The 26,794-nt window shown below is 40.1% G+C and overlaps 1 protein-coding gene across 2 annotated transcripts in view; it reads right to left on the minus strand.

Annotated features, from left to right (window-relative positions):
- Window positions 1–21,084, minus strand: part of gria2b (glutamate receptor, ionotropic, AMPA 2b) — a gene marked incomplete at its 3' end in the record, with an annotated part of 45,063 nt that extends 23,979 nt beyond the window's left edge. For both annotated transcript variants that reach the window (XM_079228941.1, XM_079228940.1), the window contains exon 1: window positions 20,982–21,084. In XM_079228941.1, coding sequence (XP_079085067.1) covers window positions 20,982–21,069 — 88 coding nt within the window. In that variant the 5' untranslated portion in view covers window positions 21,070–21,084. The remainder of the gene's footprint in view (window positions 1–20,981) is intronic.
- Between the last annotated feature and the right edge of the window lie 5,710 nt (window positions 21,085–26,794).

The following is a 26,794-nucleotide window of genomic DNA, read 5'->3' on the forward strand; positions in this document are numbered from 1 at the left end:
AGACTCTCATAAAAGCTTTGCTCTTCCGACTTTATGTTAAGACGGAATGTTTAGGAAAGGTTTATTCAATTCCCTGCTTTAATGTTTCACACTTACACACAGCGAGTGCTCTATACAGCCATTTTCTTGTACTTTTAAACGCTGAGCAGCTTCATTAGGGATGTTTTGGGTCAAAATGAACAGCAGCTCATTAAAATGTGTCTCTGGCGAATGAATCAAGCAGCCCGAGTATTCAGTCTTTGTTTATTCTGCTGAACAAGACAGACTCACTTGGATGAAATGTTAACTTTCTGTGAGGTTGAAGTTGAAGTTGGAGAAGGTATTTCGGGCACCCAGGGTTTTTAAAGTGGAAGTCCAATTCATTTTCTTCATAGACAATGGCAGGTGACTGACAGAGCACTTCTACAGCTTGTATAGACATGCATCGCTGGTGTAAAAATCAATAAAAGATGTCTGGTGTGATGATTCTTATTTATCATGTAACAACGGTTTGATACTAAAAAGCACAGTTGTTATAAAACCAAAGTAACTCTTATTCATCAACAGCAGCTCTTTTGTATTTAAAGGCATTTGCCATTCCAAGGTGATGTAAGAAACATTATTTCTCAAAAACAAAGTAGGCGGAAAAAAACTGGTAGCCAAAAACAGATTACATTTTCTATTTAGTTTCTATTTTAAAGGCCACTGGGGATATGATTAAAATATATATTTTTGAAGTAGGAATTCAGAGTGGGTAAAAATAATTCTGCAACCAGCAACTAGTCCAACCTTGCAACTCAACTGTACTTAAAGTGGTGTTATACAATTGTGGGATTGTGACAATATAATCTTTATAATAAAAAAATTGTAACATCAAAAAGTAATGCGAAAATCACCTCTGAGGTGTGCTCTTTTTTTTTGCACCAGTGATGTCACGACGTAATGACAAATCATTGAGTACACTTTTACATCACAAATGCAATGTCATGAATACTTTCACACAGAACGTGAATATGAAGAGTTTTTGCACCATATTAGTCATCAACCAATCCTTTGGTGCTGAACGGGTTGAGTGTCGCCTTTATTCATAAAACAAACACACAGAGGCTCCGTAGTCAGAACAAAGACAGTGAACTCTATTACTCCATCAGATCCACTCCTTCCGCTCTTATCTTTCACAATAAAAGCACTCGACCTATAACATTTGCAGCTTAGTATTTTGCATTTTTTGTATAATGTATTTGCCACGCCGATGTGTGTTTAAAAGCCTAAAGTTACTTGCTTTACTCAACAAGCAATATTGTGCGAGGCAGTAAGGGTGTTACTAATACAGTTCAAATTCCCAAATCTCAAAACATGCCGAGCTCATCAAGAATGGGCCAAAATAAACGGGGGCAAGGCCAGCTTTCATCCACTGCCAGTGTCCATGTGCTGCCCAAATCTTTACCGATCCATCGACTCAAGCAATACAATGTTCATCACTGTCATCCGAGACAAACAGCTCATGACGCTCCAACCACCTCCATCAATCTGTGGCACAGTTCCTAATCTTTTTAGCAGTCGCCAGCGTGGCCACAGAGAGATCAGACCTCACTAATCTAATTGCACTTTTGTCTAACTGGGAGCTAATAGAACCCAAAGTGTGTCGTCTGTTTAACTGTCGCAATCTAATTGGAAATTATTCTGCACAATTCTGTGAAGGCGATGAAACATTCCTCAGAGGAGAGGTTAGGTTACATGTTAAACAAGCCATGGCACTCTGTTCATGGGTTACAAATGTGATTTATTTTTAATTTTATTTGGTTATAGTTTTTTTAATAGTTTTTAGGATACATTTGCCTCCAAATGTAGTGAGGAAAAGAGTGTCAATTGGTAGTGTTACTTTGCATTAAGTATATTGAATGAATGAATGAATATATACTTTATTAATCCCCAAGGGGAAATTTGGTGTCGAGTAGCAGCAATTTAAAGACAGAAAATAAGATATCAAAACAGCAGGGATGAAAGATATATACAATAATAATACTAATAAAATAAAATAAAAAAATAAAATAAAAATATCTGGGATGAAAGAAAAGCACAGTATTAATTTAGGAATTAAATTAAACTTAAACAGTAGAAGTTCAAAAGTGCAATTATGTATGTATGTGTGTATATATAAATACTTCTTCCACCACTGACTGCGTAAGACTTTTTTCAATTTGTGATTTATCCTGGTTTAGATCAGTTAGATTAAATATATTTATATATGTTCTGTCTTTGTGAGCTCAAATGTTGTTTTCTGCTGAAAAAAAGAAGCCACAGTGATAAAGAGTACATTATTGTTGTTTCTAACCCATATGTTCACCTGTATTAAAATATGGAAATACCGATGCTACTGTATACCAAGCTCTATTTATCAAATGCATATCCTTTGATTCACAATAGACTTCTCATCCCACTTCATTCTCCAGCATTACATCCTTTATTATTTCTACTGTAGGAAATGAAAAATGTCTTTACATAAGCTTGCTATATTTTGTGTTGCAAAACATGAGAAAGATGGGACTTGTATGCCTGGCAAAGCTCACATCTGGTCTTAGAAGTAAAAAAAAATATCCTTTCATTATGGCATCATAGAACATAAATAATATATTCTAGCACCCCTCATTGCCACCCGCCTGAACCTAATACAGCTGCAGAGTTTCCTCCAGTCCCCGTGTCACGTCGGTCCATTGTCATGTTTCTCAGGCATTCTTTCCTGGCAAGCTCCTCGTGAGCTTGCTGAGTTTGCCCAGGATTAAAAGTCTCTGAGCTCATGCTTAGAGCCTGGATATCCTCCATGACTGGGCTGCAGCTTATGCCAGAGCGAACAGTTTGACAACATGTTACTTTATTACCAAATATGGTAATTCACATCCAGAACTACCCATTTCTCCGTGGAGCGTCTGTTCGGAGGGGATTTGGCTGCATGGCATTGGAACGTGACGGCAAAAGAATGAGGAGCAAGAGGTTTTTAATGGGCGAGACGTCTAGGCGTGCCTCTTCAATAGGGAATTTAGAAATGTTTAATTAAGGAAGAAAAGCCCGGCACAAACAGCAACGTTTAGAAACGGTGAGGCTTGTAAAAAAAAAAAAAAGCCATTAAGCCTCTGTCACATCTGACCACGTTTCAATGAAACCAGGGAGGTTTGCTCACAGAAATCCCCCTCCGAACACAGAAAAAAATGAAGTTACTGGGTAATTTTTTTCTTCCCTACAGTATTGATGAGGTCACCCTAATTAGTCACCAAGAGCAAAATGTTGAAACAAATCGTATTATTATTATTATTATTATTATTATTATTATTATTGGTATGGACCCAGTTTGTCCTCCATCATTCTGTTCAGAAAGATAAAAGGAAATAAATAAATGCAATTCTCATTTAATCTGGGAATGTTTAAGTAAGATAAAGACACAGTTGACTCGGGGACTTCTAATACTGACATTGTAGTTCCTGACAATAAAGGCTAGAGCACAGCACACTGCTGTTTTATGTTTGGTTGTTGCTGTGGGAGCTGGTTTTTCGAAAAATTCCTTTGAAAGGTTTTTAATTCTTTCATCAGTGAATCAGTATTGACAAAGGACATGAGCCTTTTGATGAGGTTAATGTAGAAGTTACTGTTACGACGGTATGTGATGCATTCAGTTGCATCTGAAATGTCTTTGAAAGTTATGTTCATAGCTCTCTAAAAGCGTGGAGTAGAAGACAGCCATGTGTCAACTGTTCTATTTTGGAATATGTGCAGAAAAATTGACTTTATCTTCAAAACTGCTTTCAGAATTATAATAATTTGAGCTGCATTTAAAGGTCAAGGCATACAATTTATGGTTGAAGATTTGACATTCTAATGTCTTAACTGGAATTTACACATGCTGATGCTTGCAAATGTACAACTATATCACCCTGCAAGTGGAATTGTTTACTCTTACCCTTAACTAATTCTAACCTGAACCTTAAAACCATGTCTTAACTTTGAAAAAGTGAGGACTGGCCACGTGTCCTGACTGTCCCCGCTTAGTTGGTAAAAACTTCTGTAGGTCCCCAGTATGTAGCAAAACACAAAGCCTCACACACACACACACACGCACACACACACACACACACACACACACACACACACACACACACCACGGGGGAAACTGTTTGTCTGATTGAAAGTGAAGGACCCAATTGGCTGTTTTGGGACCTGTATTATGTTTTGAGATTGTTGGGCTTGCTAAAAAAAGTCTTTTAGTTGATTTTGGTTATCGGAGGCAGCTTTTAAATGTTAAGGCACATTTAAACTTTCAAAATGCAGAAGGAAAACATCATATATGTTTAAAGGCCTGGTTGCAATAGAGAGTCAAATATAATTTCTCTCTAAAAATCATTGGGCATTTTACTTATTCATTTATTGGTTCATTCATTTATTTTCCTAATTAATGATTATTAATTTAGGAGAATGGTTTCTTCATTTGAATAAAATACATGATTAATGAAGTTATTATGTTAAGATTGGTATCTAAGATCAAAACAAAAAAAAATGTAATAGTAACTGTCCAAAATAACACTGAAATATCAATATTTTTTTAATCACTGACTTCACTGATATTTTCCGTGGGTGTGCAGTATATGCTCAGTGTAGACAGTACTGCAGCATTTAACAGACAACAACATGTATCATTTGCAGTTATGTTAGATTTAAAGATGATCTCTGCAACAACTCCACCCGTAGTTCCTGTGCGTCACTTGGAGATGAGGTACGTTAGATGTATAAGCGCTCGTCAGACAATCTGTGGTCATCAAAAGGTGCTAATCACCTCATTATCACCAGCTGTGACTCTGGATCTGAGTTTCACCTTCAAAGGAGAAGGAAATATATTTAGCTGTCCCAATTAGCTGACCTCATTATCACCATCGTGCCACTGAAGGCATCTCCACTGCTCCACCACTGTTCACATCACGGCTGGGTCACTGATCAGAGATTAAACTCGCATAAATCAACTGCTCACAAAACACCCACGTTCAGCTGGTATATAATATCAGAGTGAAAAGTGGTACAGGTAATGGTCATTTATTTAATCTTTTAGCAAGCTTTTTTAAATTTCTGTTCACTTCTTTTCAAATAAATTTAGTTTGATCATCTCAAATGAGACCCCAAGACAGAAAGATGAGTACACCAAGGCTTGATAGCCATTATTGTATTCATGTTTTCTGCGTGTTTAAAGGTGATTGGTATCCGACCATACTTTAGGCTTTAAGACATCTGCATTTTTTCATTCTGTAAAATACCTGAAACAACATTTAGACCTAGTAACTCAATGTCACGGAGAACGTTGGCATACATCAGGCCTTTTAATAAAGAGTTAGTTTGGAAAATAACTAGAATGAGCAAAACAATTTAGTTGAAGGACTTACGGTAGTTTTTTATTCCGCTCTAATTATCAGGGAGGTCATTCATTGAATTAGCAGTGGACACACTACTGCCATTTAATGGAAGACCAGCAGACGCTCACTGCATCAGCAAAATGATGAATCAGTTTAACACTCACACACACACACACACACACACACACACACACACACACACACACACACACACACACACACACACACACACACACACACACACAGACCACGTCATGTGGTGATGATCATCAGCAGCCCAGTCTCAGCGAACAGAACTGCCTGTTAGATATCTCACCCTCTTCAACACTCCTGTTCTCACCACAGAGAAAAGGCCTCTCGGCTGTGGGACTTTTATGTAAAACTGATCTGTCACCAGTTGGCGAGGCGGCTCAGAGCCACCACCCCTTCTGTCAGAGCAACCTGAGCACATTTGTCACTGATATAGTTGCTGCACAGCTAGATTTTGACTTTCTATGCCCCCCCCCAAAAAAACCTGTACAGCTCTCAGCTGATAGCCGCTGCACGCCATTCCCAGGGACTTATTTAGGTTAAATGATCTTTGATTGGATTGATTCATAAAAGACTGTATACGCTTCACCTAATTGGAATTTTTGACTGAATATGCTTCATAAAATGCCAATGCGTTCCTGTATTGTGTTTATTGTTGCAGATTTCGATGCTTTAGGTCTTAATCTTTCTAAAAAGGTGCACTATTAGTCTGTGGGTTGTTGTTAACGCACCGAACAATACTTTGGTAGCACTTTTTAATAAGTAGTAGTAAAGCATGAATGAACAATGAATTCATCATTTATAAAGTATGAAACCATAGCTTATTAATCAAGAATGAAACATGTATAACTGTGTTTATGAATGAGTTACTAATTCATGTTGGAATAATGCTTTATAAATGATGAATTCATTGTTTATTCATGCTTTACTAATGCGAAAAAGTGTTTACTTATTATAAAGTGCTACCGATACTTTTTGTTAACTCTGGGAGCTCTCGAGGAGTCCTTTTTGATACACCTTGCTCATACTCATGCTGTATGTTCATAGTATGTTCAAATTGGAACCTGCAACTCTTGGGGGAAACAAAATATCTATCAATAATGGGATTTTAAGAGCGCAGGCATTGTGTTAGAACTTGGAGGAGCTTTGTCTGCAGCCCATAACAACAAGCTCTGGTTTCATCCCCTCTGTCGACTGTTGCCAGGGTAACATATTTCAGCCATGTTCCCCCACTACTCTGCTGAAAATATTCACCTCGGCACGTCATTTCATGTTGCGTCGAGGCTTTAAATGTCATCTTTTCTGAAAAGCGACTGAATAAATGAGCCAAATGGGTTGGATTCCTGCTCCACAGCTCCGCTTCTGAACATCTCTTCATTGTGAAAGTCTTTCTCTGCGAAGGCTGGCATGCGTGCGCTGCAGCACTGCCGGCTCTATGTCGCCTCTGGGCGACAGCTCTCAGTCACGCTCTCGAGTGGCCGATGGGAAGACTTCTGGGAGGTGTCACTGTGGGCCAGCGAGGCGCACTGGGAGGTGTTTTTGTCTGCCTTGGAGCAGCTCTTCCGGCAGCTGGTCTCGAGAAGAACATTACAGCTCAGTTCTTATCAACTTCTGACGCCCCCTCCTCCCATCTCCCATCTTTTCTCTCTCTCTCTCTCTCCTCCCTTTCTCACTCTCTCGCTTTGTTCACTGACCTGTTTCCTGGAGGCTTTCTGACTGAGGCTGTGGATAGAGGATGTAGGTTTCACAAGAACAGAGTCTGATGAATGTTTTCCATACTATGGGCCTAATATGCTGTCGTTGAACAGCTTCCCCAAAGTCCCAATTGTCCTTTCAGCTCTGCCTTGTGTTGTTATCTCGGGCACTTTTTGAGTGCAGAGCCTTGGAAGCTGCCTGAACTGCTCATATGTGCCAGTTATTGGCATAAATTGAGAAGCTGCGTCACTTAGTGCCAACTAACAACGTACTGCTCTTGCCAGCATTTCTCCTGTGAATTCTAAGTCAATATAGATAACAACATCAAAACAGCCCCGCTGATGTTATACATAAAAGTCAGTTTAACTCGGCCTTTGAAAAGCAACCTGTGGCTGCGGAGGAGCTTTTTCACATTTCTCAAATTATCCAAGCGATGCCACCAGGGTTATCTCAGCCTGGTAAAAAAAGAATCGGCTGCAATAAACTCGAACAAAAAGATGCCATCAAGTTCCATTGGTGTGATCCTTAAGAGAGCTTGATGAAAATGTCCTCTGAGCAATTGGAACCGACATCTAATCGGTCTCTTGCGGGCTCTCTGAACGCATGGAAGCGACTTTTAACGTAACAGCAGTATCATTTTTGATAATAGAGTTTATATGCAAATAATCAAAGCTAACCCTTCCAAAAATCTTCCAATGAAGCCGATCGTTAAACAAAGTGAGATCCAGTGACGAAAGGTGTGTAGTAATTCCCTGTTCAGCCATGCGAGGCCGCTTTTAAATACTGCATATTTCAAAAGACACGATAGTCAAACAAAGCTTAAGTAATACCTAATCTTACAAAAAGGTTGAAACAAAATCCCAACCAGGAGCAGCCTGTGAAGGCTAATTTGTATCTTGCACACTATAATTATGCAGTGCTTTGACTATATCTGTTAGTATTACCTATCAGAAACACAGACAAGTCTTACATATTTAGAAAGAGAAGCACTGCGTTGCGCACACCCATCCATCCCACTATGCACACTGCACTCCAGTCCATCCCTCCAAGCACAATACATAATTCTGCAGTCTTATTGATTTGGTGAAGTCGGCCCATACATCACACACAGCTACTTTGTTCGCATTGCACCTGCCTCTCGTAATAAAACACATTATACGTCCACTGACCTTTCGCGGAAATACCAAGGCGGACTTGAGATCTGCCGTACTATGTTCTAATGATCCTGGAACCTGTCCGAGCAAAATTAGTTACATCTATAAAAACACGGCTTCCATCTAGCATGTGAGGGAACGGCTGCCATAGAAACCCGACACTGAGTGTTTGCTGAAGATGAATGAGGACAGAATCAGCAAGATGGAGCAAAGCAAAGAGGCCGTACACTAGATCCCGTCTTTGATGGCTGCTGGTCTAAGTACTTTTACATCACAGGTAAGCTGACTCTTAATATTTTCAGGAACATTCAGGAACCCTTTCTCTCTTATTTGTCTCTCATTTCCCTTCTGCAGAGGGATTATCACCTCCCTGTGTAGCCCAAAAATGACCCCAGGCTTCTTCTCATCAGCTCATCATCTCCATTTGACCTCTGACTCGTCCTCTCTTTCATGGCCTTTGGCTCCGCCCACTGTCCCTGACCTTCACACAACTATCAAGCATCCATTTATTTCAACACGTGAATGAATACATTCAGTGTGATGTGGGTCGAGTCGGTCTTAGAATACACATTACCTCACTCGATGAGGCTGCGTGGCCTGCTACCATTCTCAAATACAATTATTTGTTTAATATATTAACTACCAGGGATGTGGCCTTTGCAAACTCGGGGCCACTGATGAGGCCTCTGTATTTGACGAGTTGGGACTGAGACTGTGTTAAAACACAAGACATTGCATTATGCCGGTGAAAAGTTTCCTTCGAAAAAAATGGACAATACACTTCTATACTACTTCAAAAGGAAGCAAACAGAGCTGTGACCTTCCGGAGGCTTCGGTTTTCAACCATAAAGTGAGCATTAAAAAGTAAGCTTGGAGTTGCTGCTGTGGCCCTTTCATGGGATTTGATATCTTCCTCACTGTGAGGGATTTCCATACAAATCCGACTGTTTTTGACAAACAACTCTGTTGTACAGATGGCTGCTTTGTTGCGCCGGCACCAGACAAAACAGAACTCGTTATGTTCAGAGAACAATGCACCATGACAGTAATATTTCCTCAGCAGTAATATTTCTGCATGGTTAAAAAGTGAAGAACATGTAGAGTGTAGCGGTGTATTAAGGTATTAAATGTGATTAGGATAGAAACCAGGTGGAACTTGTTCCCTTACTCTTTTTTAATAACACTTTCCTTGATTGAGCAGCTTAATGCGGGTGAGTTGATGATAAACTGAGCAAAGTATCTGTAATGAAGTCTGGATAATGAATTGGCAATACATTGGCATTGTGATGATTGTGTCATCTTGTTCCGTTGTCTAGATCTTTGGATTAAATATCGTTCAATTCCTTACTGACATGATATTGAACTGGAGCATAGATCAGAGTGTAACATCTACTTTAAAAGACTTATCATGTGCTTTACCTACTTGGTTATCAACCTGGGGACAGCACTCTCTGTCAGGTGGTCAAACGCTTTGGTCCAGAATGTAACTACATGGATTATCATTACATTTCCATGTCCCCCAGAGGATATTGGTGATGCTTTGACTTTTCCAGCCACGGGTCACATGTGTCACTTATCCTATGAAATACTGCAACATCTATACCAAACTGATCAATCTTAATGACACCTGGTTGACAGCTGTGGTTTTTAGGAAAATGTCTCGAGGACTTTTGACAAGACTGCCATGCCAAAACATCTGGTTCAGACTAGAGATGAGCCTGTATTAATGTGCCAAACAGCATCCCGTCATGCGCATATTTATGTATACGATATCAGACAGAAGGCCTAGGTACAAAGTGCACGGCCCGCCACTGGTGCAAATATTTCACACCATATTTACATTGGGCTTAATCAACCCTCACAAAAAAAAAAAAAAGAGCTGTGTCATTCTGGCTGCTAATAGTTCGAAGGCAGAACGTTAAAGAGTACCAGACGTTATTTACTTTCTTTTGGCAAGTTTTTCAAGACCTTGTTGTCTTTCTGTCTGACAATGATGGAAAACGGCCTCAGTAAAGGCGGCATTAATTTAATCAGGATACAAGTCGAAGCAATATGATACAACTCTAAAAGAATCCCTGCTGGGTTTTGTTTTCACCTGAAAGCCCGTAGGAAGAATTAAGAGACAATAAAAGGTCATCATCTGAATACATCTCAATACATATAATGCTATTACTTTGTTTTCTTTACGGCCAGAAAATGGGGAAATCATAAAATGTCATATAATTTATGCAGCTGCCCTCTTTTCCCAGTGTTTCTCCTGCTGTTTCCTCCCAGCAGGTGGGATGCGGAGCCGCTAAGTGCTGTGAGGGCTGTTTTTTTCAGCATGTGTAATCTTTAAATGTTTGTTTGGATTTGACTGCTACATCCTACTGTAGGTCCAAACCCATCATGTTCCAAACTCGGAGCCACGAGCGACATTACTCTTACTCTAGTTGCACTGTGTTGAAATAGGAGACGACAGTTGGGAGTCAGTCCGGAGTCGCCTCTTCCCTGCTGCAGCATAAACCTCTCTGCCTGTCTGCTGCCTGAGTGTGTGTGTGTGTGTGTGTGTGTGTGTGTGTATATACCTGCTCTGAGAGTGTGTCCGTACGTGTCTGTTTGTTTGTCCTCTCTTTCAGACACCTGTTGCACACGATGATCTCACCTGCCAGCGGACGCTGGTGCTGACCTCGCTTTTTGTGGGCCCTGCCGATGGCCGTATTCCTATCTGTCACTGTCATATTTCACTTGTTTTTGTTTTCTTATCTCTTAACTCTCCATGTCATTGTCCATTTAAAGGTTTTGTCCCAGTACATTTTACATGATTGTCTGTCCTTGGGGTTTATAGCTCTTTGTATCGATTTTACTGTTGTCAATTTAACCTCGTCCGAGTGTTTGAGGGTGACTGGTGAGTACATTACATTCAGTTAGAAGTTATGGTTTTCAATACATACTTTTTTAGTAATATTTAGCTTTTCCAAAAGGACGATACTGTTTGTGATTGATTGAGTGGTTTTTACAGACATCCTCTAAAGTTCTTTACTTCAGCATTGCTGCCATTTCTACTGACTTCTACCAAACATATAATTATTAAATGCCTTATTACATTGTCAGTTTATCCACATACAAAAACATATTTTCTGCAAACAAATCATCAGAAGCCTTCATAGTTAATAACGTAAGTAAATAAAACCCCAAACATTTGTATCAGAAATTAGAAAAACAATTGTTTATATTTTTCAGTAAAGCAATTATGTCTCTGACGTTAATCAATATTAGAATAGTAATTATAATTACTTTTTTTTGCAAATTATTTGATTTGATTGGCATGATTAAGAGAAGCAATCTGTCTGTTTAATAACTTTTAATTCAGTTACTCTAATCCACATGAAGGATTTGCAAAGATCAAACCAACTATATGAAATGAACATACTGTACATACGAAACCGAATATTTTAGGGTATAATTTCGCAGGTAAACCTGCAGCTTTTTCTTTTTCTTCTCTTTTTGCTTTGTCTGATTTGAAATTATTAAATAATAATCCTGCGAGTTGGGGACAGAGTGTTCTCTTTCCCTTTCATCTCTGAGAGTAGCTGGGTAATAAACCAAAACTACACTAAAAACATAAAAAGACCCCCGCACAAACCATCCTGACATAAAGACACGATGTAACATCTCCTGCATGGTCGCCCTAATAACACAGAGAACTGTCCTATTTCCAAATCCATGAACACCCTGAACATCCCACTGAACCCGTCCCCGATCACAGAAGCTGCCCACAGACTGTGGCCTCACAGGCCGCCACGCGGTGAGGCATCCATGGTCCTTTTAACGGGGACAAACATCAAGTCGGAGCCAGACAGAAGAGGAGCTGGACACAGGGATACGTGGCTGAAAGCCAAGTCGTTGTGAGTCAACACAAACAAAACTTTGTGATGATAATAAACAGTTCTCTGCACTGGATGCTGTTTTAACTTTATTGACCTTGTTTTTATCAGGTCCTTAAAATGAAAAAGCTATGAATATTTTTAGGTTGTAAAAGACTCAGACATGAGGTTAGCCTGAATATACCAGTATTCAAAGCAGCAGCATTTCATTTTCAATTTTTTTTTGCTTTTGGAATTGTCATCACTTTTTCCACCCCGATGCAAACCTAACAGCTGAATTCAAACATGTCAGGTCCGTCTTCTGAAGAATGCCGAAAGCAATTCTGGGGTGTGTAAGGACATTAGTAGCGATATAAGTTGACAAGGCGGACGAAGAGAATGTGAGTCCAGTACATACACAGATTACAAAAATAACCCCGAGAATGCAACGCCACAAAACATTAATTTGAAGAAATCATCTAAAAGTTAGATTGTTTTTTTCCCTTTAATAATATATTCTGTAAGTGCATGGAACGTAGACAGTACATCAGTTTCATGGCTCGCACCTTTTTGATGCGTGAGAAAGATTCTTTGAAATGCAACTGACAGGCCGACAGCTGCTGAGATATACTGCAATATAGATTGTACATTGGCCGGAGTCCAGAGGAGACTTTTTGTTCAGGCAGTCAGACCATCAGGGGACAAGTTCTTACCGCTAAGCACCGTCTGAAAAACAGACAGTGCTTAGCAGCCCCGCCGACAACATAAAGAAAGGTTTCAAGTGAATAAAAGCTCTAAATCAAGTGGACAAAGTTAAGAGAAGCGGGAACAAAAAAAGAGCACACCTTCCAGGAAGTGTACTCACCTCCACCTTGATGCATTGGGTTGCTTGGAGGCATGACACTGTAGGTTTTTCAGAGACACACTCTCTAAAGAAAGGTTAAGCTGCAGTGAGTCAACATTACACAGATCAAGGATGCATTATGCTTAGAATTAGAAAATGTGGAATCATTATGTATATGCCAGTGGGCATACGTTGCTTTTTGTGAATTAAATAAAGTGCTAATATATTAATGGCTTACACTGGAGGTAAACGTCTGCTGACAAAACACAGACACTCTAGGAGTTTTTTCATGATTGTGTCCACCTTCAGATTGAGTTATCCTCTTTTTTTTTTTTAAAGGACCCAGCTAAAGACAGTCGCTCCTTTACAAAACATTAATGTTTTGCTCAGCGTGACAAACCATTAGAACCACGCAGAGCACAGGGACATGACTGTCTGCTCACGGCCCTCCTGCTCCGCTTATCACACGTTAAAGTCATTCTGGCCTGCCATTTTCATTTAGTATTTCCAATTTCTCTCTTTCTCTCTCTACACACACACACACACACACACTCAAAATCTTAATAAGTTTCACAAGAACACCCCGTAGGACCAGACAAGGCAACCGGATCAAATCTTAATCACCTCGATGGTGGGGAGGACAGATTCCCTTCTGTGCATGCTGATGAGCAGAAAAGGTCATTCGGTGAATTAAACTAAATGTGTCATTTACGTGAAACTTAAGTTGATGACAAAATATGTGAGAGTCAGATTCATATGCATAGCTCTATAGAAGCTAGTAGCTAGTAGTAGAGTCAGTAGTAGAGTCAGTAGTAGTAGCAGTAGTGGTAGTAGTAGTAGTAGTAGTAGTAGTAGTAGTAGTAGTAGTAGTAGTAGCAGAGTCAGTTGTAGTAGTTGTAGCAGTAGTGGTAGCAGATCAAATAAAATAAAATCTTGAAAACAGTGTTGACGATGACCATGAGATGTGAGAAAAAGCTCAGGAAAATGTCCAGTAAACAGTCCATGAGCGGTTTGTGGCAAAAAAAGATCATTCAGATAGTTTGATTGTGTTCGGTTTTTGTTCAGGTTGTTAATGAAAAGTGTTTGAATGTGTTCCATTTCAGAGTATTTGTGTCTGTCGTATACGGTTTGCTGTTAAATAATTCACATTTGCTAAATTGATGTCTAAATGACATGAACAGCTGCTTATGTTTTTTTGCGTCTCTAAGCTGCTACTGAATCTCCATTCAACCGCAGACTTATGCCGCTGTGAAACGATGCTCTTCATCATATGATGAGTTGGAGATGACAGCTGATCTATAATCATTCCTCTCCGCGACACAGTGCCTGACTCTCACGATGCATTCGGCTTCTGCCGCGTCGACAGCCGCACTCTGAAACCTCACTTCTTCACACACTGAAACAGGGAGAGTAAGCGGTTGCTGCTGTCGATGGATGCTGTTGTCGCTGTACAAGCTGTTAGGTTTTGATAAAAGGCTGCGGAAGAGTTGTTTTTATTTTTTTCAAAATGAAAGATATGGGAGGGGACATCAAGATAGAGGGCCAAGGATAAAGCCTCGGTTACATCTTTTTAGGATAAGGATCTCTGTTCTGAGGGGGGGAATCTGTGGATCTCTGTTCTGAGGGGGGGAATCTGTGGATCTCTGTTCTGAGGGGGGGAATCTGTGGATCTCTGTTCCATCTAAAGAAATGCAAAGAAATAAGTAGCGTTGCAGAGACAAGTAGTGCTGGTCTACAGGAGAGGAGTGTGTTTACTCCAACATTGTGAATTATTGTGCATTAAAACCTAAGTCCTAGTAGTTGAACTCAGTTTTCTCTGCTGCATGCTTGCTCAGCTAAAGGATGGAACCCTCCATCTGGCAATGAAAGCCTATTAGTTGTGTAGTGGATTAATTGTGTGTCATAAACTGAACTGGTGTGTTTATGATCGAGTGGCTGTGGTTCATTGTCACTACACAGTGGATGAATAGTAACTGGAAACTCGTGTGTATAATATTTAAAACGCTAAACAAAAAGAAAATAGCAAAAACCAAATGGAGAAAACACTATGACATTGAGCATAAAATGTCATTCTTAAAAAATATATCTTAATTAACTTAAGTTCCACTTACTAGAGCTTTGATATACATGTCATGGTCATTGAAGTTGACTCAGTTGTCATCACTTTAAGTTCCACTTGTGTTGTGTGATGACAACCCAGTCAACTCGATGACAACTGAATAAACTCTTTGCATTGATGTGGACTGTCAGATGCAGTTGAAAGTTCTGAAAAACAGCCAGTAAAAGGACCTTGGTATAGATTATTATGTCACATATGTATGTATGTTATATATATTTAACCATTAAAGCCCACACCCTAACCCTAGCCCCTAATCCTATTTATTGTTTGAGTTGTGTTCAGAGGTTGTACATGGGGATTATATAGTATTGGAGCCCTGATTTTTATGTTTAATTTGATACCTAACATGTTTTTTTTGGGGGGGGGGGGGGGCATTTATACCATGATTTTCTCCTGATATAAAAGGGTCCCCTGAGGAAAAATCATGGGCTCAACAGGTTCCAAATCCAATAGTTATCTTTTTGATTGTGTCATTGACATGTATGGTGAGTTTAGCGCATTACTGTCTTGAAACATATCTGGTGACTCAGGAGGAGAACATGTCGTCTGTGTGTCTAGCAAAATGTGCGATGCTCTAGCCACTTTCGCTGGAGGACAGAAAACATGTTTTTTTTCCTGCCTAGCTTAGGGAAAAAGCTGCTGTTGAGCCACCTTCCTCAAAGGCACACAGCAAAGTAAGTCATTGGATACGAGGCAGGAGGGGACTTCCAGCTGGGAGCCTTTGAATCTCGCTGTAAGTGATGCTATCTCAGTCTTGTGTTTTATGAGGACAGAGTGATAAGGGCCTGGTTGAGGGCTGTATTCAGGGCAAGCAAAGATCCACAGAGGGTTCTTTAGCCTCATTTTCTGACCAGCCACCGCTCCCAGGCCTATTTAATATTTCACAGCTTCCTCTCAAATGGAGGAGAATGCACTTAATTAAGTGTGAACAATAACTTGCCTATAACCAATGCTCCGCTGCACTTCTACGGTCGCTTTGAGCTTTTTGAGCATACAGCGAGGTTCCTGAAAGCATCCGTGCCTGAGATGCTGTGCGCATGTAGATGCGTGAAATTACAGTATGACGCGATTCAACCATGGCAAACTCGGACTTTGAAGTGTTAAATCGCTGGCCGGCCGTCAGTGACCTCAAACTGCTCGGAGTCGTTTGCTTTGAAAGTGGTGGGAGTGAGAAATAAAAAGCATGGGAGCATTCTATAGCATAATTAAACATTTCATTTGGCAGGCAAAGGCATGTGCACACTGCCAGGTGGACCGGATATGTAAATGCTCTTCACCGCACAGGAACAGGTCATCCCCAAGCGTACACTGCTAATTATCATTAATTGGTGATGTCCATGTTTGGTGTAGATCATTTACCCGGTTTGCGATGATACCCAGAATGCCTTTCAATGATGCTGTGCTACAGTTGTGTAGGTGGTTTGTCCAATTAGAAGAAAAAGTGTGAGCGTATAGCTTGAGCTAAGGTCGCGCAATTTGTCAGAAAAGGTGTCTTATAGTACTTTGCACTGCCGATGACAAAAGCAATTGTAGCAATATGTAGCGGTGTTGGGCTCGAATGCAGAGACTGATCATTGGAAGTTCATGCAGAATTTAGGCTTTAGAGAAGTTCCCCACCATTCATGCTCATGACCCCATTTTACAAAGCAATGTACACGTGTGACAATGTCTTCAATTGGAGCGTGAATTTCCTTTTTTGTTCTATTTGAATAATTTGAATAATAATGTGAGGACAGCATTTCACTAAAACAATGCAAAGATCAGAGATAAGACAAACATTTTGTGTAGCAGAATGTTTTAACATATTTTCATCACTACACCTCCATCCTCAAACCCCCCTGAATCTAAACCCTACTGCTTGTTTCTTGATGTATTAACACATCTACAATATTTAATCTCATTAGAGCTGTTCTTCTATTTAGCAATGCTCCTCTATATAGCTGGGGGGCTAGAAATATAGCATGATAGTATGAGTCAAGCTCTTATAAACACTCATTCCTACACTTCCCATAATGCAATTGCATAGCGTCTTTCACAAGACCTTCATTGCAAATGCCACAATCTTTCAAACTAAATGTCTCCAGCTAAAAATGCCAGCTAAGCGTTAATTTAAGTGTAACCCCGGTGACATCATTGAGGGTGATGTCCTCATTCTTCTCTCCGGAGCCACAGAAGACACCACGCCACTCATCACGGGCTGAATTGGATTCTTCATGCCGAGTACATTGACCCTCATGTGTAAATTGGTGCAGCTTCCCTTTTAGTCTCCAGTGCAACTATGCAGGGAATATTCCAGTGTGATCCATGATGTCTACTTTGACAGTTTGTCCAGGGAAAAATAAGAAAGTACCACTTTCAAACATGGAGTTCTTTATAAGAGGCAATGCGTATCTAATGCATTTATTAATGCTAGGAAATAATGCATTGATGTATTATAGATCAGAACCTGGCAACCAAAACTCTGTCCTTATTAAGAGATTACTGCTGACCTATAGAGCATTAAAAGCATAAAGTCATAAACTATTAGTGGAAAAACACAACACCAAACAGTACCATGGCCCCAGAATCTCAACATCCACCATATATATATATATATATATATATATATATATATATATATATATATATATATATATATATATATATATATATATATATATATACACATATGTTATTTTCAACAGCAGTGTCGTGTTTTAGAGTGCATTAGTCACAGAGGTGATCTATTCTAGGAAGTGCGAGGAAGAATATTTGCAATTTATTGCTCTGGGTGGACAGCACAGCACTGCACACACATGCTTTACATGCACTCACTCAGCCCCGATGATTCCCCTGGACTTGGCAGCAGATGCACGCCTGTCCAGATGAACTGTTATTGATGGAGGAATGTATCATCCTCCCTCCTACTGTCTCTGACACACTGCACTGATGAAGTATGCCGCTGTGCAGGCCAAGTACAACCAGAGTGTGATATGTCTGTGGGATACACATCCATTTGGCCAAAATCTCATTTAATGATCTCATATACTGTCTTTATTGTATTTTGTATATATATATATATATATATATATATATATATATATATATATATATATATATATATATATTATTTATAAGGACGATAAAGTATACAATGAATTACATTATGACACGATTCAGGAAATATCTGATTAAATAAAAAAGCAAATATCTGCTCCTCAGATCTTTTCAAAATGTTGTGCTACACACACAGTTTGAGCAGGACTCAAACATATTGAGATTACATTATTGTAGTCCACTTCGATGACGTGTGATATAGCTCCACATTTTCCCTCATGTCTCCCTCTTCATTAAAGACAGAAGTGCTTTTGTTTTGGATCCAAAATGAAAGATCACACATGACACACACAGTGTGCAGCAGCTCCTTGGTAATGGAGTGTGAGGAGCCTAGCAACAAGCTTACAATGTCTTTTTTTTTTAACTCTCAATATGCCACGTCAGATGCAATTTCCTTTATTCTCCACTCATAAAGTACATTTTAACAAAAGGCAAAGTGGTGGCGTTAATACACTATAATTACACATGCAGGTGGATTGTGAGGCAGACTGCCATCTACTGGTCTAACCCCCTCCGACCCCCCATCCAACTCCCACTCAAGTAGTTAATTAGAGGATGTAGATAATGTTCATGCGCAAACATTTGGAGGAAAACCAAGTGTCAGACTTTCAGCCTGGGTGCTGTGTTGAGAGACAAAAACATACTCAGACTATTAGCAGCCTTTTTTAAATGTAATGTGACAGCTATTCCCTCAGCACGGCAACACTAATCAAATCTAAATCCAGCCATTCATTTGTCCTTTGTCCATAGCCTGTAATTGCCCATTGAGGGTCACCGGTGACTGTGTGCATGTTTTAGTAATTTGCTGTTTAAATGTTAACCCAGCAATGACTGAGTTGGAGCTGTGTTGTTAAAGTGGCATCGACATATCACTAGTGTCAGCTGCTTATAGGATACACCATCATGCAGGCAATATACTCTATATTCCAATATACTTGTAGAAATATGTGGAAGCCAGCAGTCTTCATGTGTGCCATAAATCAGGAATGATAATAAAAACGATTTTGCATGGTGTTGATTTTTTTTTCTTCAAGAACTGCTTCATGCTGTAGTTTGTGTTTACTCTGAGAAATGTTGCATCCGGTTCACTCCCTGCCCTGTCTATAGAGCATACTGCATAATAAAAACATGTTAAGAAATCAGAGGTAATTCATTGTATGCCGCCAGACTGACTTAAAAACTCTTAGTAGCCTAAATTGATACTGATAACAATTGATTAAGACAACCAAGTTAGCTGTTTCGAAGCAACTGTTTGCTAACGTAGCTAAATGGAGTTTATGCAACACAGCACACACACACACACACACACACACACACACACACACACACACACACACACACACATGCACGCACGCACGCACACACACACACACATTTGGGGTAGGAGGAAACAAATCTGGGTTCATATGCACTTGTGAGATGAATTTAAAACCTCAGTCAGTCAGACAAGAGTAAAACAGTTAATAAGTACTGATAGTATAATTTATATTAATGTGGCTCGCTGTCAAGAGTAAATAAGTAAACAATATTTCCGGAGCCCCCCAACAAATCCTTAAGGCTGCAATATGTCTCTCTTTCAGAAGGGAAAACAATGTTTTCAAACAGAGGCCAGTGATATTTGCATGTTGGCCATCGACATGGCTCTCGCTGTGATCTGTCGGATGCAACGAGGCTCTCCAAGCAGGAAGCTTTTATATGGTAATGAAATCGATTGGACCGATGCGCGCACCAATCAGAAGCGTGTGATTTATGTTTAGGGGGGCTGTTGAGAGGAGTAGTCGCTTGGCAACCGCCTAATGAAATGTACGAGGTCTGCCTATTAAAATAAATAAATAAGTGCGACCTTATAACCAATTTGATGCTTTTTCTTGCCGCTTTTCAAAGAAAAATACTCAGCATCTCGGTTCTTTTAAAGCAAGAGAGGCACGATTAAAATAGATTCTGACATTTTTAAAAAAACTCTCCGCTTTCTATCGACAAAGAAAAATGTGTACGAAGTGATGGAGTTAGATGTGAGAGAAGCTGTCTTTTGAGTCGTGATTTGGTCTATTATCTTCTACATTTCCCCGAGGAACTGACGCTAATAAGGACCTCGGCTGTTAATGCAACGCGTCCTATTCATCTTCCATATTATGTTCAATGTAAATATGTGTTATAAAGCCAATAAAGGATGAGCACCGCTCATCCCTGAGCGGAGAAAAGACGTCGCTACACGCTGCAAGAAATGTCCGTCTCGCTTTTTTTCTCAAGAAATATGATCGAGAAAAAAAAAGCATCTTAATCTATTTTGTTCCAAGTGGTGCGGGTTTTCTTTATTTTTTATGGACTAGGGAAGAAAGAAAAAAAAGTAATACCTCGACGTTGGTATTAGCCAATAGAAATGAAATGTGGTTCCAGAAACAGGTTGATGTTAATTAGTCAAGTGCAGTCCCGCTAAACTCACTTTACTCAGAATCATTCGCTATAAAAGCCAAGCTGGATGAAAAGAAGCAGCGGGATCGATATTTCTGCAGCTTTGTTTTGATCTCTGAATCTGAAGGAATGGAAATGGGATGGATGTGACTGACTGTTACTGTGGAAACCAACTTTCCCTCTGCCTACACGATGCTGGTTCGTCCTCAACTACCCACCTCACAGTCTCGATGTGTTTGCTGACAGCACAAATGATTTCCATCTCCATCATAAAAGCCGATGCATTCAACCCAAACTCGTCATCTCGTGAAAACGCACAATACAAGTAGAGCACATTGTATGGATGACATGCACACTTGTAAGAAGGATGTGTTTCATTAAAACAAAGGGAGGGGGAGGGGGAGTTTTGTCACTTACAGCAGTTGGTTACAGCAAAACTGTTCGCCACTTCCAGGTTGTCAATGTGGGGCGTCAATCTGAATTCCGAGGTGCCAAACTGAACCATCCCTATCCGAAATGCGCTGTACTCTTGATCCGCGCCCCTTGGAAAGAGTCCCCCTGAAACCCAAATGCACATATGAGCTAACACTCGCACATTCTTCTCTGATCATTTCACATTTTTCTCAGCATTTGTACGCACACAAAAAAAAGAAAAAGAAAATCGCCGCTTTTAATCCAAGTGGTTGTTATGTTGGAACTAATGGATACGTACCGATTTGAACACTGGGCGAACCTCCGAGCGCGCACCCCCAGAAAACCAGCAGAACTGACACGGATAAATTCACTATCATTTCCATGTCCACAGTTTAGGTGTCCACATCCACCAGGGAGGGGAGTTTGATATTCCTCGATGTCTCCGGAGCTGTTAGATCCCACACATGTTGGAGACCTTCAGCCTTTGGGAGAAAACAATTAAAATCTGCAGCAAAAGGAGCGTTTTTTTTCTTCTTCTTCTGCTGTGGAAAGGGCGCCAGCAGTGAAGGAATGGTCGCCTGTAATGTAGGTCTGCTTGTCTCTTCTTCCGCTCCTCCTCGTCGCTCCCCTCCTGCCGGCAGCTGATACCTCCTCTAAGCGCACAGGGACACTGCGCGTCTCCGCTCGGCGCGCCGGAGATCCTTTCAGCATCACACCCACAAGTGAGGGACGTTAATGAGACGGCGGACAGAGACGGGAAGAGCCGAGCGGCAACCACTTTGTGACAAGAGTGAACGCTACACACCTTCAGCCACGATGGCAAATAGAACTCTGGTTTGTTTTATACATAGCGAGCTTTAGTCAGAAGCATTTAGGCATGAACACATGGCACATTGGTCATTTCCTAACACCCCTGCAGGGTCAAATATGTGCAGTTAGGCACAGTTTTTTTTAACAGGTTGTTAAAGGCTTTCCAACCAAACACATAACCTCTTCCTCACCGAGCATGCTGTTAACTGAACCTCCCTTCTTTGCTAACCCGTTGAATTAAATGTAAAAGTAAATAGACCAATGAACAGACTTAGTATCAGTGTTGGATGTTTACACATCAGCAGCACAGACGAGTATCTGTTAATGTTGGCACAAGGCAGAGAGCTCTCAGTGAAGCAGGTAGACCTGCCGGTCTGGTAAAGGTTGCTGGAGATCACTTCACTCTTGCAGGAATCAGACTCATGACCTTAGAACTATCATTTCCACAAGTAACGTATACATCACTCAAAGTGCTAAATATCTTTGGCCTACATGTATTAATCATATAATCCTTTCTCCCCTACTAGTTGCAGAATGCACAGTGGAATATACTGTAGCTCAAGATATTTGTAACCAAGAACTGTTTTGTGCAATTGACAAAATGTCAGAAAAGCAGTTAATATATATATATATATATATATATATATATATATATATATATATATATATATATATATATATATATATATATATATATACATTTTATTTGAGGGCTGCAAATGTTTTTCGGTTACCTGAAAAAACAAGTCTCCTCTTTGGCACGTTAAAGGCCAACAAACGGAGAAAACTCATCAAGTGCATCAGCTGGAGGCCATCGCTCATGCCCTCCAGGAATGAAACTCCTCTCTAACTTTGATCGAGCGTTTATTTCCACCATCTGCATACAAATCAATGCAATGTAAATCTGTGGCAGGCTGTAACTGCCATTTAGAGCAGGGTTAAATGGAGGAGAGCTGCTTCACAGCTAGCAGGAAATAAATGGCATTCCTGTCCCCTTGTTTTATGATATGCATATCTCAGCCCCTCACAGACAGATGTGTATTAATCATTGGACGGTAGTATGGGACCAAACTAATGAGGTGGAAGCTACGGGTGGTGGCAGTTAGAAGCAACAGTGTGGATCATATTTCAGCACCATGGACAGCACATCCCACAGAACACCATCTTCATTTAGCTCTATGACTAAATGTAGGGGAGGGATTGTTAATGGACAAGCAATCTGAGGATAATAGTTGCAAATAAGTCAAACTGTATAAATGAAAATGAAAGTGTCTGAAATGTCAGTATTACATTGTTGCACAGGAATATAGTCTGTGTGCACAACTAGGAACCAGTAGGTGTGTTAGGTTGCAATAATTTCTTAATAAGGTCACAGACGTTCCATTTAAAGACCCCTGCAAGTTTTTGTATTTCCTCATAACAATGTGACATCACTTTGTTTCCCTGGCCACCTCAAACAAAAACACAATAATAGACATATGTGTGCTATTTTTGGAAGAGAATAATATGGTTGTTGTTTTTCTGAGTCCTTCGCTTAGAGTAAGAGGCTGATTGAGAGAACTTTACATCAATATAAATGTATCATTTATGTGTTATTGTGAGCGTAGCTTCATGTTGAACGTCCTGGAAATTAGAGGAAAATTGTATTGTTTTATAAAAAGGCTATTCTTTAGGGCACGGCTACCTTGTGAATATCGGTACAGTTGTCTGCTAACTGACTTTGACTTTGATCTGGGAGTTGTCTGTGTTTGACTCACAACTTTAACCTTTTAACAGAGTGTTTTCAGTTTGTGAAAGTTAATTGGAACATTTTGGTCACCTAAAGATGTCTTATTCAGCCTTCGATTGTACTTAGCTCCACCCTCTCGTGTTACATCTGATGCAGAAAAGCAAGATGGCGACGGCCAAAATGTCCATCTCGAGGCTTCAAAATCTTAGTCCACGAACTGATAAGAGACATCACGTAGACAAAGTCCACTTTTTATATACAGTCTATGAATTTCAGCAAATAACTTTTCAGCACAATGTGTATATTTGCAATAGGGACGATGCCCAAAACTATGAAAATGAGACTAAAGTTGAACGTGTCAGACCTGTTGCACTGTGCATCCACTGGACGTGCACACATTTGCTCTCAGGTGTCATTCTCAATGTACAATCCGACTCATGGCAGAATACATTGCACGCTCAGCTGCTTGTGTTTCACATATCCACACATATGCTCATCTGTTTGACCTTGTCTGGAGGCTCCGTCATGCATGGATTCACTCTGCGGCTGCTCGCCCCATATGCAATTCCAGTTTGATTATCTTACAGCACATTCCGCAATCCACTGAATTTGCAGCCTGCGAGATAATGTAACTGTTGCACAGCTGTGGAGCGTTCTAATGAGTTTTTAGGAATGAAATGAGAGTAACTTATAATCAAATCATGAGCCCGCTGGCTGCGTGAGAATGTTTACCTTTCGAGTGAATTTACACGAATAAACCTCGAGAGTGAGATGGGCCTTTTTACAACGGCGCTAATGAAAACATGTGGACCTCCTGGGGAATCCAGCACTCTGCAGCTGGTCAAACCAAGTCAGTGACCTTTTTGAGAAATGTTTAACCATCTTCTTCAATGTCCCGGAAATCCTCTGCAGCGACTTCTCTCCTAGAAAGCATTTACAATTCTGGCATTTACTTGTTGCTCTTTTCTAGAGAGGCTTACGATGGGTAACATTTTAGTGTCTCACTCAAGGGCTGTGCAACGGGACATTTGTGACGCTTGTGATGGACAAACGCCGGCTGGTACTGTGGGGATCTGACGCCTGACCTTTTGGTATAACAGAGTTTAATGATTTTAATGAAACCCTTGCTATCAATAGCTGCAGTACACAGAAACAATGGATGAGTGTTTCAGCGATTATTCTCTGGAAGTCCATCTGGAGCCTCAAAGGACTTCTTACTTTCTTCTCTCCTATGTTGTTGTTTTTTTTTACATTTTTTAAATGATGTTTAGACCTTCAGAAATTAGTTGAGGAAAGAAAATCTCAAGCGATTTATATTTTTCTTTAAATAAAAAACAATTCCAATGAGTTGAATACTCGATCTAAGAAAAGAGAAGGCCAAGACACTACACAGATTGAAGTATGAATTCATTGTTTCTCATACCGTAGTCAGAAAATATCAAGAACATACAGCCATGTGATACATTTTCTTTACTGTTGTCTCTTTGTCAGGAAGTTCCACACAAGTGGAATCTGTCTTTGCATAGACTGAACAGGAAGCTTCTGCGTTTCAGACACACAGATAAGAACTCACATTCATGACTATGGAGGTTTCCTATCCAGCTGAACTGCGTGTCTAAGGAAAACAACACCAGAGCAAGTGACAGAATGGATTGTCTGGTAGTCATGTGGTACATAAAAGAGTTTAAAGTGCAATAAAGTCCACAAATAGAGTCGAGGGCGGAGACTAAACTACTTACGTTGTTGCAGTTGTAATCTTATTTTCTAACGTGGGTTTGCTATTATCTTTAAAAAACCTTGATATTTTTTCCTAACCTTATACTTATGCCGAAACTAATAGTTTCACAACTTTAAGCACGTGGTATTGTACATTTCTGTGAGTGTGAAAAGAGGCTGATAAGAAATGTGTGAAATATATTTTTGAATCAGAAACTTAACCATTCAACGTATCCAGCGGGTTGCAGGAATGTACATTAGCAATATTTATTCTGTAGACAGGGGTTATTAAACAGCTCAGACAAAAGAACCCAACAGTACAAACAATACGTTTAGGAGCATGTTATATCTGTGTTATGTATTATGACAACCATCATAATTTGTTCACACAATTGTAGCACATCTGAACTGTAACTGGAAGTTATGACAGTTATGACTCCAAAAAAACATTGAAACCAATCATTCTACTTACTTATGACATGGTTTTGGTGATCTCTATGTAGTGTAAATGAATCAGGGACTTGAAACTAGCAGTGCCTTATAGTACAGTCGCTGCTGACGTGAGAGTGACTGTGAGTAAACCAAAGAGGTGATGTGAATGCATAACAGGGCCTTTGGACACACAGAAGTTGCTAAGCCAAGCATTTACTGCCATTGGAACAGTTCTGGGGAGTTAAACCTGCAGGGATGAGCTCCAAGGTCAGAAAGAGTGCTGAGACTGGACACTTTGACTGCATCAGCTTACGTCAATACCATTCAATTTGTAGCAATGTTGCTCTGAGCTCCTCTTATAAATTGACCTCGAAAACACAGCCTCGGACTAGATGAGACGTTCAAAACTCTAGGCCCTTGTAATCCATATAAAAGTAATATAACAGTTCTACATTTAAAGGGTGTTATTACTGGAAATAGTCCTGTTCATGTGCATGTGTTGTTGTTTCAGTCCTCAGTTATATTTACTCACAAAAAAAGCACAGGCTTTAATCACTTTGAGCTCAAACTGGGCTCTTAGATATGAAAGCATTAACAATACTAATCGTTTCCAGCTGTCTGCATTGTGTATTTCATCTCTTGCCTCCATGTTGTGTATGTCCCTTTGCCTTTCACTGATGATGCATCCTCCTGAACCTCTTTCTGCATGTTTGCAGCGGAGCAGTCGTTGTTTAATGACCCTATGACCATTGTTTTCAATATTTGACAATGTAATTCAAATTAATTGTCTATTGATCGCCTATTTCCTCCACTATCAGGCTTGTCAGACTTCACCCTGTCCTTTCTCTGCTTCGGGCAGAACTAACTGTGATGACAGGACCCACAGTCACGGCTATTTTACAGATTGGTCGAGTCTGGCTGGAACTGAGCTCCTCGCTACGTTGACCTCTGACAGTAAATGGCATCCTCCACACTTTCTAGACCTCCGCATTTCGAGCTCTGCCAAAAGACTGCAGAATGGGGAAATTGTGGCTGACTTGAAATCCACTGTGGCATTTGGAAAAAATAGCCTATTATGTCTCAGGTTTCAGATAAAACCACGGATGTTCCCTCACAACGCTATGGCAAC

This window comes from Taurulus bubalis, assembly GCF_910589615.1.
Source record: "Taurulus bubalis genome assembly, chromosome: 13".
Classification (NCBI taxonomy): domain Eukaryota; kingdom Metazoa; phylum Chordata; class Actinopteri; order Perciformes; family Cottidae; genus Taurulus; species Taurulus bubalis.